General features: G+C 39.8%; 1 protein-coding gene and 1 pseudogene across 11 annotated transcripts in view; both read left to right on the top strand.

The window, feature by feature from the left end:
- Positions 1 to 15,610, top strand: part of Sntg1 (syntrophin gamma 1) — an 835,208-nt gene that overhangs the window by 728,541 nt on the left and 91,057 nt on the right. For all 11 annotated transcript variants that reach the window (XM_029469700.1, XM_029469941.1, XM_029469725.1 and 8 more), the window contains 2 exons: positions 13,537 to 13,653; positions 15,166 to 15,237. In XM_029469700.1, coding sequence (XP_029325560.1) covers positions 13,537 to 13,653; positions 15,166 to 15,237 — 189 coding nt within the window. The remainder of the gene's footprint in view (positions 1 to 13,536; positions 13,654 to 15,165; positions 15,238 to 15,610) is intronic.
- On the top strand, positions 9,711 to 10,863 carry LOC110290135 (annotated as a pseudogene).

Genomic DNA, 15,610 nt, shown 5'->3' with positions numbered 1-15,610 from the left:
GAGAGAGAGAGAGAGAGAGAGAGAGAGAGAGACAGAGACAGAGACAGAGACAGAGAGACAGAGAGAGAGAGACAGAGAGAGAGAGACAGAGACAGAGACAGAGAGACAGAGACAGAGACAGAGAGAGACAGAGAGACAGAGACAGAGACAGAGAGACTTTGTAACACTCAATCCTAAGTGGGGTGTCTTCATCAAACCATTCCTCTCAAGGTTCAGGGATCTAATTGGAAGAAGAGGGAGAAATATTGTAAAAGTCAAATGTGGTAGTAGACTTCAAGGAAATAGTTTCTTCCACATGTAACAGGGCCCATGGAACCCATAGGAATCCAAGGAAACTGTTACAAGGAACAAGCAGAAAACATACAGCTTCAAGCCAAACAAAATCCCAGCCATGAAAAAGAAAGTAGATGCAAAGTCCTATCTTAACTAAGAAGCTACTTGTAAATGATACCTGCTGGGAAATGTAAGATCTTTTTCATTTTTCCAATGCAGTGTCACTGAGCATATCAATAATGCTATAGTTCAGATCTCATGGCCAGTAATTAGCCATGCTATATTTTGTTTCTCTATTGATTTTTTTGTTGTGTTTTGTCTTTTTGTCTCTCTGTGTGTCTCTCTCTGTCTCTCTGTCTCTCTCATCTCTCTCCAGAAAAAGAAAGAGACAACATGAAGTTGGATAGGTAGGAGGAACTGGGAGAAGTAGGGAGAGGGGCACACATAATCAAAATACATTGAATGAAAACATTTTTAAATAAAAAACAAAATAAATTTTAAACAGTAAATTTCATGGAAAATGTTCATCTCTGTGGGGAATTGCAGGCTGGTCTCCAGTTGAACTGAGGTCTGAAACCCGAGGTCATAATTCACCTATATGACACGGTAGGTGTTCCCTCATGCTCCTGGAACTCTGGCCCCTGCTTAAGCTAACGCCCCCTCCCCAGCCCCCACAAGAGAGGCATAGTCAGTAGTCATGAAGACAATGGCCCAAGCTTCTGACCTTCAGGCTAAACTCCTCCCCAGTTACCTAGCAACAATAAAGACCACAAAAGAGGTTGTTAGGCTTCCACCTTGCTCTCTCATTCCTTTGTTCCCTTACCTCTCACTTCTCTCCTCTCCTCTTCTTTTCTCCTCTCTCCTCTTCTCTCCTCTCTCCCTCTTTCACACTCTCTCTCTCTCTCTCTCTCTCTCTCTCTCTCTCTCTCTCTCTCTCCTCCTAACTTCTTTCTTTCCCCCTGCATTTCTATAATGAAGCTCTTAAACCATAGAGAGTCTCTGCTTATCAAGATCTGCTGCACACTCGCACACTCTGGTCGGTGTTGGGAACCTCTTCCCTTGTCCCCTCTCCTATAACCCAGGGCTACAGGGTGTGGCCCTGGGGCCTCCAAGTTGGGAGTTGCCCCTTCTCCACCCCCTCCCCCCCCAAGTGGGTCAGAGGCTTGGATGCCCACCCCGGGGCTGCCCCCACCCCCACGCCTGTGTCTGCCTTTCCAGAGTACAGGAACTCTGGCGGAACATGGGCCATATCCTCCCCTTCCTCCACTTCCCCGGGGTCTCCTTTTTAGTTCCTAACACATCTCACACTAAGTATCCTTGTAAGCTCAGTTTCTTAGGTCATAATGACCCTATAAAGTAACCTGAGGATTGCTCTTTTCTTTATTCTTTGAAAGATTTTGCAAGTATGTAGTTTGTTTTTTCCAACAATTAACAAAAGTTAAGGACATATTTAACCTATCCTCACATTTTTCTTTCTAGTTTTAAATAACAAATTGAATTGCCTTAGTAATTATAGGATTATTTATTTTTGAAAAATTTCCTCCATCATTTATGATATTCTAGTAATCATTGTAGTTCATTTTAAACTCAAAATTAATTTTATAAATATTGCATTTTACATTCTGGTAGTGTTTGTGAGGTCTGAGAATGAAGATATTTTTGCTCTTAATACTAATTATAAGAATAGTAAACTTTGAACAACTGTTTTTCTTTTTCAAAACATGTATTACAGCTTTATTTACTATTTAATTAACACCTGTCCCTATTTTCCTTATGTTTTCATCTTTTTCTAAAAGGAAATATATATCATAAACCATGGATTATCAGGTTAATCAAATGCATGTCTATAGAGTGTTCCTAAGAACAATATGAGTTGAATATCTTAGATTTTATTGACAAACTAATGTCTTACTTTATTTATGATTCATCCTTTCACCTATGATGTTATGTTGCTTAGTTTTAACATATTTGTGTTAAACTTTCAGTAGAAGACTTTCTACTCCCTTGTGAATTCCAAATTATACTTAGAACAGAACCTGGTCATTTGAATGATGAAAGTCATTATCCAAATACAGAGATTTAAAGATTTTATATGATTGTACCCACTTCTTTAAGTTTACACCAAAATTGAAGTCAACTTGTTCTAATTTCTTGTTGAACATTGATTCTTTTAGGTATAAGAAACTGCTTAAAACATATTAACTTGTGTGTCTCAGTGAGTATAGAGCCTTATTTGGTAATTGGCATATTTTGAAAATGAGATGTCTCCATTTGACCATGTTCTTTGTTATTTTTATTTGGAATTTTAAATTTAAACAATTTAATTTAAAAGAGCTTCATAATATACACCATGCCGACCATTACCATATCATACTGGGGCTCTGATCCTACAGTCTCACAGAATGATTCTCTCTTCTAGTAGTGCTTTTTGCTCTGTATGGTGTTCTAATGTGAGCAACACTGCAGAAGTTTGACATTTGGACTATATTTGTCTTAAATGTTTCAGTTCCTCTTGTTAGTATAACTTCTGTTCCCCATGAATTATACGTGCTCCATAAGCAAGACAAAAGTTCCCTTTGCCTTTTGTTTTATTTATTGCTTGTTTAATGTAGTATTAAAGTTCTTATTAGAGCCAGCAGAGTCCTAGCTTACGCAGGGGACACTGTACCTCTGCTGTGCACTTTCTCTTTCCCCAATCCTTGTTTTCTTTTCTCTGTCTCTCAGTGTCTCTATGTCTCTGTGTACCTATGTCTTTCTGCCTCTCTATCTCTCTATCTCTCTCTCTTCTTTAGTATTGTCTAGCATTTTTCAATATTTAAGGGTTTTTTTGTTTGTTTGTTTTGGTATTTTGCACTTTTCACTTTACTAGTTAGAGATTAAAATAGCTTGAGTGTTTGGGATCCTATGAAAACAATTCTTACTGCCACAGAGGTATGTGGTACTTGTTTTTTTTTTTTTCTTCCACATTTTCTTTGTCATATGTGTGAAGAGGACATCTTCTGGAAGCTAAACTAATAATGGAAAGGCATATATTAAAAATAAGTTGCCTTCTATTAAAGCAAACATTATGTAAACACTGCTGCTAATCTTGCTATTTTTTGAGAAAATTTCTCATAAAATACATGCTGTTTCTCTGACCTAATTGACTTTAATATTATCAGAAATGAACTTGTATATATAGTTTCATTATTGTTTTATTTTCTATTGTGGGAAATATAGGCATAAGTTCAGTTTAAATAACCATCATTATCTTCTAAAAATAGAAGAATACTTAGAGTGAATTGTGCTGGAGGTAGAGTCTTCACTGAGCAGCTTGGTAGGGATTTAAGAGTGTGGATGTGACTACTAAACTATGCTGGATGCATTGATATCACTTGGAAGCAGACTGTAAGAGTAGACTGTTGTCACCAAACTGCACTTGTCATTTCAATGTTGCAATTGTGTGGACATTAGTAGTGAAAGCACCATCATTTGATCATTTAACGCCTTACTTTCTCTAAATTTGTTTTGCTCCTTTCTCTGGGGGCATTTCCTATCTTTCTTGGGCTTGTCTCCCTCCTTTCTCTGAATACTGCTGTGTTGGCTTCTCCAAGGCTGATATGATGCCATGGTCATAAAAGCCCAAGTTTCATCTTAAATGATAATTCATACATATATAGAAATGTGGGTTACTGGGATTTTCTATTTTATGACGTGATATCCTATTTTGTTTCCATTTAGAAATCAGTTATTAACCTAACTTATTTCAGCATAATTTGGGTTACGTGACAGTTTACTGTTAAAATACTTGCCTAACATGTATTGGCTCTGCCTTCTGTCTTTAGCACTACAAAAAGCAACAACTCTTTTCCTGCTTCTTGGTCCCTATTATTATGTTTGTTTTCTCTCTAGTTTTCTGAAGAATTAGGATGAAATACCTCTGTTCAATTATAGCTCTTGGTAGACTGACCCTTTATTTACACTTGGGAATCCCTTTGTGTGTGAGCATTTCTCTGTGTCTAAGCTCTGTTTATCTCTTCTTGCTTGGGAACTAGATTTTAAGGGTTTAATTTTTCATTGTGATGCCTGTTTCTTACCTTTCTACCCATATTCATGGCTTTGATCATCACTCTAGAACATTTTTACTAAATCAACTTCTTTCAAATGTTGTCCCCTTTCCTGGTTTCCTCACTGAAAACACCCTACCTCCTTCCCCCCACCCTGCTCACCAACCCACCCACACCTGCTTCCTGGCCATGGCATTTCCCTACACTGGGGCATAGACACTTAAACAGGATCAACGGCCTCTCCTCCCATTGATGAACAAGGTCATCCTCTGCTACATATGTAGCTGGAGCCATGAGTCCCACCATGTGAACTCTTTGGTTGGTGATTCAGTCCCTGGGAGCTCTAGGGGTACTGGTTAGTTCATATTTTTGTTCCTCCTATGGGGATTTTAACCCCTTCATCTCCTTGGGTACTTTCTTGAGTTCCTTCACTGGGGACCGTGTACTCAGTCCAATGGTAGACTGCAAGGATGCACTTCTGTATTTTTCAGGCACTGGTGGAGCCTCTCCAGTGACATCTTTAACAGGCTTTTGTCAGTAAGCATTTGTTGGCATCCCCCAAAGTGCCTGGGTTTGGTGATTGTATAGGGAATGAATCATCCACAGGTGAGACAGTTTCTGGATGGTCATTCTTTCAGTCTCTGCTCCACACTTTGTCTCTGAAACTCCTCCCATGGGTATTTTGTTTCCCCTTCTAAGAAGGATCGATGTATCCACACTTTGGTCTTCCTTCTTCTTGAGTTTCATGTGGTTTGTGAATTGTATCTTGGATATTCCAAGCTTCTGTGCTTCTGGGCTAATAGCCACTTATCAGTGAGTGTATATCATGTGTATTCTTTTGTGATTGGGTTACCTCACTTAGGATGATATTTTCTGGTTCCATCCATTTGCCTAAGAATTTCATAAATTCGTTGTTTTTAATAGCTGAATAATACTCCATTGTGTAAATGTACCACATTTTCTATATCAATTTCTCTGTTGAGGGACATCTGGGTTCTTTCCAGCTGTAGCATTCTACTATCTTTTTTTTTGTCTCTTTTATCTAAATGTACTCACAATATTTAAAAGTATCCTTTTTTATGTTTTTGAAGCCATAGGAAAATGAACATGAAAGTGTATAGAAATAGAAGTGCCATTATGAAAAGAACTACTGTGTAGGATCACCTCTATTTGCAGATTGACTTTTTTGCCCCATCTCTCTAACTTCTGCCTGAACCCACTTTACATATGACCCTGATCCTTTTCCTCTAGATTTGTTGCTAAGCAGAGGTTTTCTCCTCTACTTGTGATCATGACTGTAGAAATTCTGTTTCTGCACTGATGTTGTTATTACGTTATGGAAAAATAAGACCCATGTTTAGATTTATATGTTACATAGGTGTAAATGACCATAGACTGGGTGTTCTCTATCCATTCCTAATACTTTGGTAAGTATATAGGACTCTAAGCCCAGTATATTTTCCAGTCTTCTAAAACAACTGCCTTGGTGGCTTTTCTGAATTATTTAAAATAGAAATGTCAAAGATAGACCTGGCCATTCCCTTCTTTTACCATAACTCAATTACTATAATACAACTAAACTAGCTTGCATGCTAAGCCTTAGTTAGGATTTCTATTAATGTGATACAATACATGACCAAAGCAGCTTGGGAGAAAAGGCCTCCTCTTAAAACTACCATTCACATTTTGTCATCTAAGGAAGTCAGGCCAGGAGTCGTAGGTAGGAACCTGAAGGCAGCAGTACCACAGTAGTGCTGTTTCCTGGCTACCTCCTCCCTATGACCTGCTCAGACAGCTTTCCTGTGATATCCAAGAATGTTTGCCTGGAGGAAGTATCACCACAGTGGTCTGGATGCTTCTATACCAATCATTAGTAAGAAAGTCTCCCACAGGTATATCCACAAGCCAATCTGGCAGGGGCAATTTCTCAATTGCATTTCCCTCTGCTCAAAAGATGGTAACTTATGTCAAAACAAAAAGCTAATCAGGAAAATCAACCCCTTTTAAATCTGACACACACACACATTACTCTTAATATATAACCTTTACTTTCTTGTTCATTACCAACATATGATATTAATATCACAATACAAAACATTTCAACTTTTCAAAGTCCCACAATCTTGCAAAATTCAAACATTTTAAAATATCTTTATAATATTCATGTCTGTTTCAAAGTTCAAAGCCTGTCTAAAATACCTAAATCCTCTAAGATGTCCTTTCATTTGGAAATTCCAAAGTCATATAACATTCTCCAGTCTTTTTTTCAATGGGCTCCTGTGAAATAAAAACTAAGGACTCAAATTCTTATTACAAGGAGGCATTAGTAAGGGCATGATCACACACAAATCAAAGTGAAACTAAAATACAAAAGTATAAAAAACTCAATGCTTGACATCTAGAGCTCCTCACTTTTATCAGGACCCTGAGGGTCCAGGGTCACTTCTCTGACTCTGTTCTCTACTGCACACACATCGTTTCTCACTGGCTGGCTCCACTCCACAGCTTCTGTTGTCTTTTGCAGTCATCTCATGATTCATCTCTAAAATTTTAGGGTCTCCCCTGCAGCTGAGCTGTTCCACCAAAAATAGCCTCTCTTCAAAGATTCTGAGCCTACCACATGGTGCCAAGTCTCAACTTCTCTTTATGATTTGTTGTGGGCAGGCCTATGGGTGTGTGGGAAAGAGCCCACATCCCACCAGTGTTCCAGTGTTCTGGGCAGCCAAATGTGGGAGGACTGGAGGACGCTTTCCACACAGCCCTGGGTGGGCATCTGGCTGTGTTAAGCCAGATGGTGGGTGGTGGACAAGGGGCAGGCCCAGGTACCAGGTTCTCAGTCTCCTGCATCCCACGCTGGATATGATGGAGTAGCACTAGGGGCCCTGGGGCGGCACTCGGACCCAGAGATAAGGGAAGAGTGCAGTGGGAGAGGCAGGCACTAGGTGGTTCCCACACAGGTGAGAGTCCTTAGTCTGGTCCGTGGCTGCAGTGTAGGAAGGCCTTCTGGTGGGAGGTTAGACATGACTCCTTAGGAGAAAGCCTATTCCATCGTTCAAGCATGGTGGGCCTTGATGGTCAGAGACAGTCAGTCTATGGTTTTAGAGCTTTATTGTAGAAAGGCAGGGGGAAGAGAGAAGTTTAAAGAGAGAGAGAAAGAGAGAGAGAGAGAGAGAGAGAGGCTGGCCATGGCCACATGGAGAGAAAGGGGGAAGAGAGAGAGAGAAGGAAGGCTAAAGAGTAAGAGAGGTAAAAGCTTAGAGAATGTAGGAAGAGAGAGAGAGAGAAAAGGAGAGTTAGAGAGTAAGAAAGCTTAAAGAGAGTGAGGAGGGGCTAAGCAGCCCTTCTTATAGTGGGCTTTGTTATCTTGCTGTTGCTAGGTAACTGTGGGGAGGAGTCTAGCCAGAATGCAGAAGCTTGTGACATTGTCAGCATGACTGAAAGCCACACACTTCTCTTGTGGGGGCTGTGGAGGTGGTAACTTTGACAGGAGCTTGGGGTCCAGGAGACATGATCGAACACCTTCCATGTAGGTGGAAATCATCACACACAGGTCCCACCAGGGTTCAAGACCTCAACTTGACTGGAGACCAGGCTGTCTGTACATATCCCATTGCCCCACAGTTTGGGAGTTCTACTTCAACTGTGGCAGCATTTTCAGTAATATTCTTTGCTGACTTTTCAGAGGCCAAGCTTCTCCTGCTTTCTGTGGCCCTTTTAAGCTTCCATAACTAGTAATACCTACAATTTTTCTTACCCATTACCAAGTTTGGCTGCCAGAATTGAGGTTCTACATTTGTCACCTCTGGGCCATAGCTACTTTATGCTGACCCTGAGGAAAAATCTCCAGAAGATATTGTCTCAATGATGTTGGAGTCTTGTTCATCACAGCCAAGTCTTCAGCCCTAGTTGACCAAGTTTAATTCAAAATACTGAATAGTCTTAAAGTCTTTATGGACCACTCTAACTTCCCTCTGAAACTTCACAAGCTGGTTCTAGATTATCTGAACATTCACAGGTTTAGCTTCTTAGTTCCCCCAACAGCTCACTACACATTAAATACTCAAGAGATTTTTCCCCCCAAATTCTAAAGTCCTTTTACAATACTACATAAAATATATTCAGGTCTACCATAGCAATAACATATGATACACTTAGAGTTTCATTGTTGTGATACAACACCATGACCAAATGTAACTTATGGAGGAAAGAGTTTATTTCAGCTGGCAACTCTCAGATTACAGTCCATATCTGAGGGATACCAAGGTGGAAACTCAATATGCCTGGAGACAGCAACTGACAGAGACTGAGTCGGAACACTACTTCCTGGCTAGTTCTTCATTGCTTGCTAAGTTTATTTCTTTTTTTTTTAATTAGATATTTCTTTACTTGCATTTCCCCTCTGAAAACCCCCTATCCCATCCCTCCTCCCCCTGCTCACCAACCTGCCCACTCCCACTTTCTTGTCCTGGCATTTCCCTAGACTGGGGCATGAAGCCTTCCCAGGATCAAGGGCCTCTCCTGCCACTGACAAGGCCATTCTCTGCTACATATGCAGCTGAAGCCATGGGTCACTCCATGTGTACTCTTTGGTCGGTGGTTGAGTCCCTGGGAGCTCTGGGGGTACAGGTTGGTTCATATTGTTGTTGCAGTCTCCTATGGGGCTGCAAGCTCGTTCAGCTCCTTGGGTATAATAAGATCCCAACACATTAAATTATTTGGATTTATTTTTATATAGTCAATTATAATTAATAAAATGATACCAAACATTGAAAATAATAAAGTCACTCTCCTCATAAAAACATGTAACTAGAATGGAGTGACAGATGCGCGGAGGGTGGGAGGAGGGAGTGTTGAGGGAGGGGGGAGGGGGGACACAGAGGGAGGAAGAAGCAGCTGCAGTCAGCATCTCTTTGGTGCAGAGGGAGAAACTCCTTGGGCTCTGAGAAAGAATAATGCTGAAGCAGGCAGGCTGCTTGCTCTGGGGTTTGGCAGCAGCTGGCGGCAGCTCATCACCCCAGACACTGACAGCACAGCCGGCCCGCTCCCTCGCTGACTGTCAACTGTCAATGGAGCTGGAAAACCTTGTGGCCAACAAGGTCTAGCTGAAAGCCGGGGAAGGGGGTGGAGGAAAGAGCAAAGGGAAAAGCAAGAAGTGGAAGGAAATCCTGTGAAGACCCCCGAAGGGACCATAGACAGAGATTACTACAGTCTATGTGACAAGCAACCAATTGGGAGACTGCTTTTTCGACAGTTCTGTAAAACCAGGCCTGGGCTGGAGTGCTATATTCGGTTCCTGGACTTAGTGGCAGAATATGAAATTACTCCAGATGAAAACCTTGGGATGAAGGGGAAGGAAATAATGACCAAGTACCTCACTCCAAAGGTCACCTGGCCTATGCCTATGAGACCAAAGATGCACTATGCCTGGTTCTGACCATTATGAATGGTGGTGACCTGAAGTTTCACATCTACAACATGGGGAATCCTGACTTTGAGGAAGAGCGAGCCTTATTTTATGCAGCCAAGATCCTCTGTGGCCTAGAAGACTTACACCGTGAGAAAACTGTCTATAGAGATCTAAAACCCGAAAACATCTTGCTGGATGATTATGGCCACATAAGGATCTCAGACCTCAGACTGGCCGTGAAGATCCCCGAGGGAGACCTTATCCGTGACCGGGTAGGCACTGTTGGCTACATGGCCCCAGAAGTTCTGAACAACCAGCGATATGGACTGAGCCCTGACTACTGGGGCCTGGGGTGCCTCATCTATGAGATGATTGAAGGCCAGTCACCATTTCGAGGTCGCAAGGAGAAGGTGAAACGGGAAGAGGTGGGTCGCTGGGTTCTGGAGACTGAGGAGTTGTATTCCTCCAAGTTCTCTGAAGAGGCCAAGTCCATCTGCAACACGCTGCTCACCAAAGACTCGAAGCCGAGGCTGGGCTATCAGGAGGAGGGAAACACCGAGGTCAAGAGGCACCCTTCTTCAGGAACATAAACTTTAAGCGCCTGGAGGCTGGGATGATGGGCCCTCCCTTCGTTCCAGATCCCCGGGCTGTATACTGCAAGGATGTGCTGGACATTGAGCAGTTCTCCACTGTGAAAGGTGTCAACCTGGACCATACGGACGATGACTTTTACTCAAAGTTCTCTACAGGCTCTGTGCCAATTCCATGGCAAAATGAGATCATAGAAACAGAATGTTACAAGGAGCTGAATGTGTTCGGACCTAACGGTACTCTCTCACCAGACCTGAACAGAAGTCAGCCTCCAGAACCGCCAAAGAAAGAGCTGTTCCACAGACATTTCAGGCGTCAGCATTGAAGCAGCTAGTTTCGGCTCTGGCCTTGAAGTCAAAAGTGGAACCAGCTCAGAGCCCTCTACTTGGAAGCAGAACTTGTAGCCAGGAGAGCTTCCACTGTGGCTCAGTGGCCAGCAAAGCTCCAATGGGAACTAAAATAGGATACCGTTCCCCCAATAACAAACCTCCAAGTTTCTCAAAGAAATTTCCACTCAGGTCTGTTTTCCAAGGTGGCCCCAAGCTGGGGTGGACTAGAATTTTCCTCGTTGAACATTGCAATAGAAACCCAATGGGATATGACAGCTTGCACGGATTTTAATAGCATCCTAACTAGAACTGAATTTTGTCTTTATTATTTTTAAAGGAAAGCTTTGAAAATCTCTCTATTGTCTCTGTTTACATTTTGGATATTTGTATTTAAATGAAAGTCAGACTTTGAGGGTGTATAGTTTCTGTGCAGCCACTGTTAATCCATGTGTTTTAAGACATTTTAGATGGGGGGGTTTTACAAAAAATGTGACTCTAGACTTCCAGAACCTCAAAAGCGATAATGCTTTTATTAAATATAGAAAATATCTCACTTTTTACCTTAAAAAACATTTAACTATGCATACATTTATACACACACACACACACACACACACACACAAATGCAGGCATGCACGCATGTTGAAACATGCTACAGTCTTATTATCTCTTTCGCTAGCTCCTCCAATGGGGACCTTGTGCTCATTCCAATTGCTTGCTGAGAGCATCAATCTCTGTATATGTCAGGCACTGGCAGAGTCACCCAGGAAACAGCTATATCAGGTTCCTGTCAGCAAGCACTTGTTGGCACCCAAAATAGAGTCTGGCTTTGGTGATTGTGTGTGGGATGGATTCCAAGTTTGTTTTCTTAAACCATCTAGGAACAACTGCCTAAAGGTGGCACCATCCACAGTAGACTGGACCCTTCCACATCAATCATTAACTAAGAAAGGACATGGACTACAGGCTTGCACTCAGACCAGTACTCTTGGCCATTTTCATAATTGAAATCCTTCTTTTCAAAGGACTTAGTGTGTTTCAACATGCGTGCATGCTTGCATTCGTGAGTGTGTGTGTGTATGTAAATATATACATAGTTATATGTTTTTATGAGGAAAGTGACTTTATTATTTTATTATTTTCAATGTTTGGTATTATTTCATTAATTATAATTGATTATATAAAAATCAATCCAAATAATTTATTGTGTCTGGATCTTATTATTATTTCATTAACAACTGAAAAGTCTAAGAAGTGTTCAATTATAATGTAAATTTCAAAACATACATTAATTCTCTAGAGAAGATATGTAAATCACAATTCCTAAAGTTGTTAAGTCAGAGACTTTATAAATGCAAGAGAGTTATCATAATATAAACTAAGATAATGGACAATCCAGTTTATTATACAGAAAAAAATGATGCAGTAGGAAGAAAATGTCATTGGGCATAAGTGGGAATTGTTTGTAAAGGTTCTTGTGTTATTATTCTTCAACTGTTACAATAGTATGGTGTATACAAACCATCTTAAATCCAGGTTTGGACACAAGAAGGACCTTATCTTCTGCAATGAGCTGATAATTTGTTATTAGCAGCTGCATGAGCATGACAGCTGTGCTGGACACTCTGCTACTTCCACCATTGTATCTTAGAAGCAGTGTAGTGGACACTAAGTCCAGCTGAGTTTCCTCATATGTTTCATATTTTATTGGACATAAGAAGGTGTTATAGAAAACAATGTAATTGATGAATCAATGTCTGAAAATAAGAAATCAAAAAGTAAAACTAGTGAGATAAGAAGGGTATTCCCATTTGGAATCAATAAAATGTGAATCAAATATCAAAACTAACATTCAACCGACATTTGTGTGTGTTGAGTCTCATAGCAGCTTAATGGTGGAGCATGAGGAACAGTGGAACTGCCCTGCCTCTCACCATAGACTTTTCTTAAGTTTGGATTTTATGCCCCATGTATGATATGCCAAATGTAGAATTCAGCTTTTCCACTCAGCCTCTTTGTTTCCCCCAAATAACAAGACTGGGATAAATAATTTATGAATAATTTCTTAGCTAAAATGCTTTGGCTTATTCCCTGGCTAGTTTACAGCTTATTTAACTGGTTTAAAGTATTCTGTTTTCCATATGGTTAGTTACCACTTCTCAGGTTTATGCTACCTTCTTCCCCAGAGTTTAGGGCAAATTCTCTTTCCCCAACCTATCTCAGAGTCCGCTTTTTGTACTGCAATTTCCACCTTCCTCTTTCCTGCTAAACTCAAAGGCCAGTAGCCTTTTATTGACAAGTGAAGCCTCCATATATTGCTCAAGAGATTCTCTCTACAGAACAGTGCTTTCCCTTAGAAACTGATGTCTCTCAGTCAACAAAACCCAGAACTATGATCAGTCACTGCAGCTTGATGTGTAAAAATGAACCTCAATTTTTTTAATTATAAAAAATGATAACATATGCTTTACCACCTGAGGTTAGTGCTCAGAATAAGTGTTTTGTCATCCTATCTTGTGAATCCCAGAGGATGGTAGGCTTCATTCTGGTGGACAGACTGACTGGCTTACATTGCTTACATTGCTCATTTGCATGTTGTGTATTATGAGAATATCCAGGTTTAATAAATAAAAGTAATTGGTAAAACAATAGTTAAGCTAATAATCTGTTGTAAATACTTTTAAGAGCAGAAAAAGAGAGGGAATGTGTGACAAATGTCATTAGGCAATGTTTGACAATGTTATAGAGACAAACTCCTCTGTTGTTTAGTAGAATTTGCTATAAACCAATTTGATAATTTTTCATGAAATGTTATCAGCACAAGACACACAAATAGACTACAATATGTAAAGTGTATTTTGTCAGTCAACAGAACTCACTTTCCTTGCAGATAGTCTACATGGGCTGGTGTGAAGCACGGGAGCAGGAATCCCTCCAGGACCGTGTGTATACACCTGTGTTTCTTGCCCTGAGGGGCTCCTGTCTTTACAGGTTCCTCTCACCTCCAGTAAGTGTTTATAGCCAAAGTTTGAACTCCCAGATCTGTTTAGAGCAGGTTCACATCACCTGAGCAACACATAATTAACAATGTATTTTGAAAATAAGGCATTTAGGAAATCATTAATCTTTGTTTAAAATATTTTGCCAAATGTAAAGCTTTGAAGACATTAGATGTTTTTTTGCTTGAGAACCTGAAAAATGGAGCAAATCATAATATTGTTGTTAAACATTTCATGAAGACATTGGAAAGGATTTAAGAAATGTCCCTAAAGATATATCAAGCAATTTCATGTATTGAATGAAAAAGTAATGATGATAGGTAGAGTAAGAGATTTAAACATTTATTCTATATTAATGAACATTTTATTCCTTTTGTATCTATGGACTCTTTGAGAGTCCTTAGTCAGAATTTGGTTTCAGTTCATGGCCACATGGTTGTGTTGTACAGGTTAGGGCAGCACAATACAACATGCTTGGAGTACACATCGAGTGAGGAAGCTTGCCTTATGGCAGCCAGGAGGTAGAGAATATAGAAGGACTTCAGATGTTAATACTCCATGGAAGGTCATGTCCCTAATGACATAAACTTTCTTACATTATAGCCCACCTTCTCAATGTGCTGCCATGTTCCAAAATATAAAAGACCAGAAGTTTCTAACTTCATGTGTCTTTGGGGGAATATACAAGCTTGGCTGTTGGTATCACAGTTTAATATATGACCTTCCATACTGTTCAATTCTTCTGGAACCTAATCTATTTGTAATATGTTTTGTTGTATGTTCTATGTCTGTGCATTTATTTTCTTGAAAGGTTTGCTTTGAAAACATGTACCTTACCGAGAATTAGCACCCAATAAGTATTTATTGACTATAAACACAAGATACCATGCTGTTCACTGACAGATTTAATAATATAAATGATCTGAGAGTTCTCAAGTCTGAATTATTACTATTTTTAATGTTTATGTCCTTACAAAATTCAGAGAACCACAAAGGAAAAATAATAGTTTATATATTGTGCTATATTTCTACCCTGAATAATTTCTTCTGCTTGGAGAGATGAAATATTTTAGAATGACTTCAGAGTAGAGTTGACATCTTCACATTATCTTAATAATTTTAGAATGACTTTAAAATATCAATAATCTAATTTTAAATAATTGAGGCAATTATTGATGTCTATTTTCTTCTCTATATCTTACTAAGGAAAATGCATATTGAGTACTTGCACATTTAATATTTGTTTTAAAATAATACAAGAATTATTTTAAGACATAAAAGATTTTGTCAAGTAGAAATTATTACAAACAACATAAAATGTGTCCTGAAAAGAGGGAGACAACTCCTGACAAGTTTTGAAAAAAAAAAAAAAACTCAAATGCTATAGAAGGAAATTTATATGGAGTACCACTGAGAGACTACAGAAACACATCTATGAAAGCATAATTAACTAGATGAAACAGAGGGAAGCAGAAATGCCTTACTAGCACAAATGATCTGTTATTACCTGTCTTTTAAAGGTGACCACCTGGGACTGGACTCGAGCAGAGAAAACCTTCTCCGTGTGTGAGATCATGTGCAAGGTTCTCAAGGTATGTGCAGTAAGGACAAGCACTTGGATGGAATGTCTTCTGAAGTGTGGGTATCTGATCAGACACAGCGTGTAAAAACAATCTGTGATTTGAAGAGAACATGAACAGTGAGAGTATCTCAACATACAAAAATTCACAGGCATGCAGAGAGTAAGCTTAAGCAAGGAAAAAACACAAAATCCAAAGGAGAAAGACTCATTTTCTTTGTTTTGAGATTTGACAATCAGTGTATATCATATATTGGTTAAATCTTGGTGACTCATAGAACTCTCACAGCATCAAGTCATCAGAGATTCTTATCCAGGGATCCACCCCATAATCAGCTTCCAAACGCTGACACGATTGCATACACTAGCAAGATTTTGCTGAAAGG

Source organism: Mus caroli, chromosome 1 (genome assembly GCF_900094665.2).
Source record: "Mus caroli chromosome 1, CAROLI_EIJ_v1.1, whole genome shotgun sequence".
Classification (NCBI taxonomy): Eukaryota; Metazoa; Chordata; class Mammalia; order Rodentia; family Muridae; genus Mus; species Mus caroli.
This window is presented reverse-complemented; position numbering and strand designations above follow the sequence as displayed.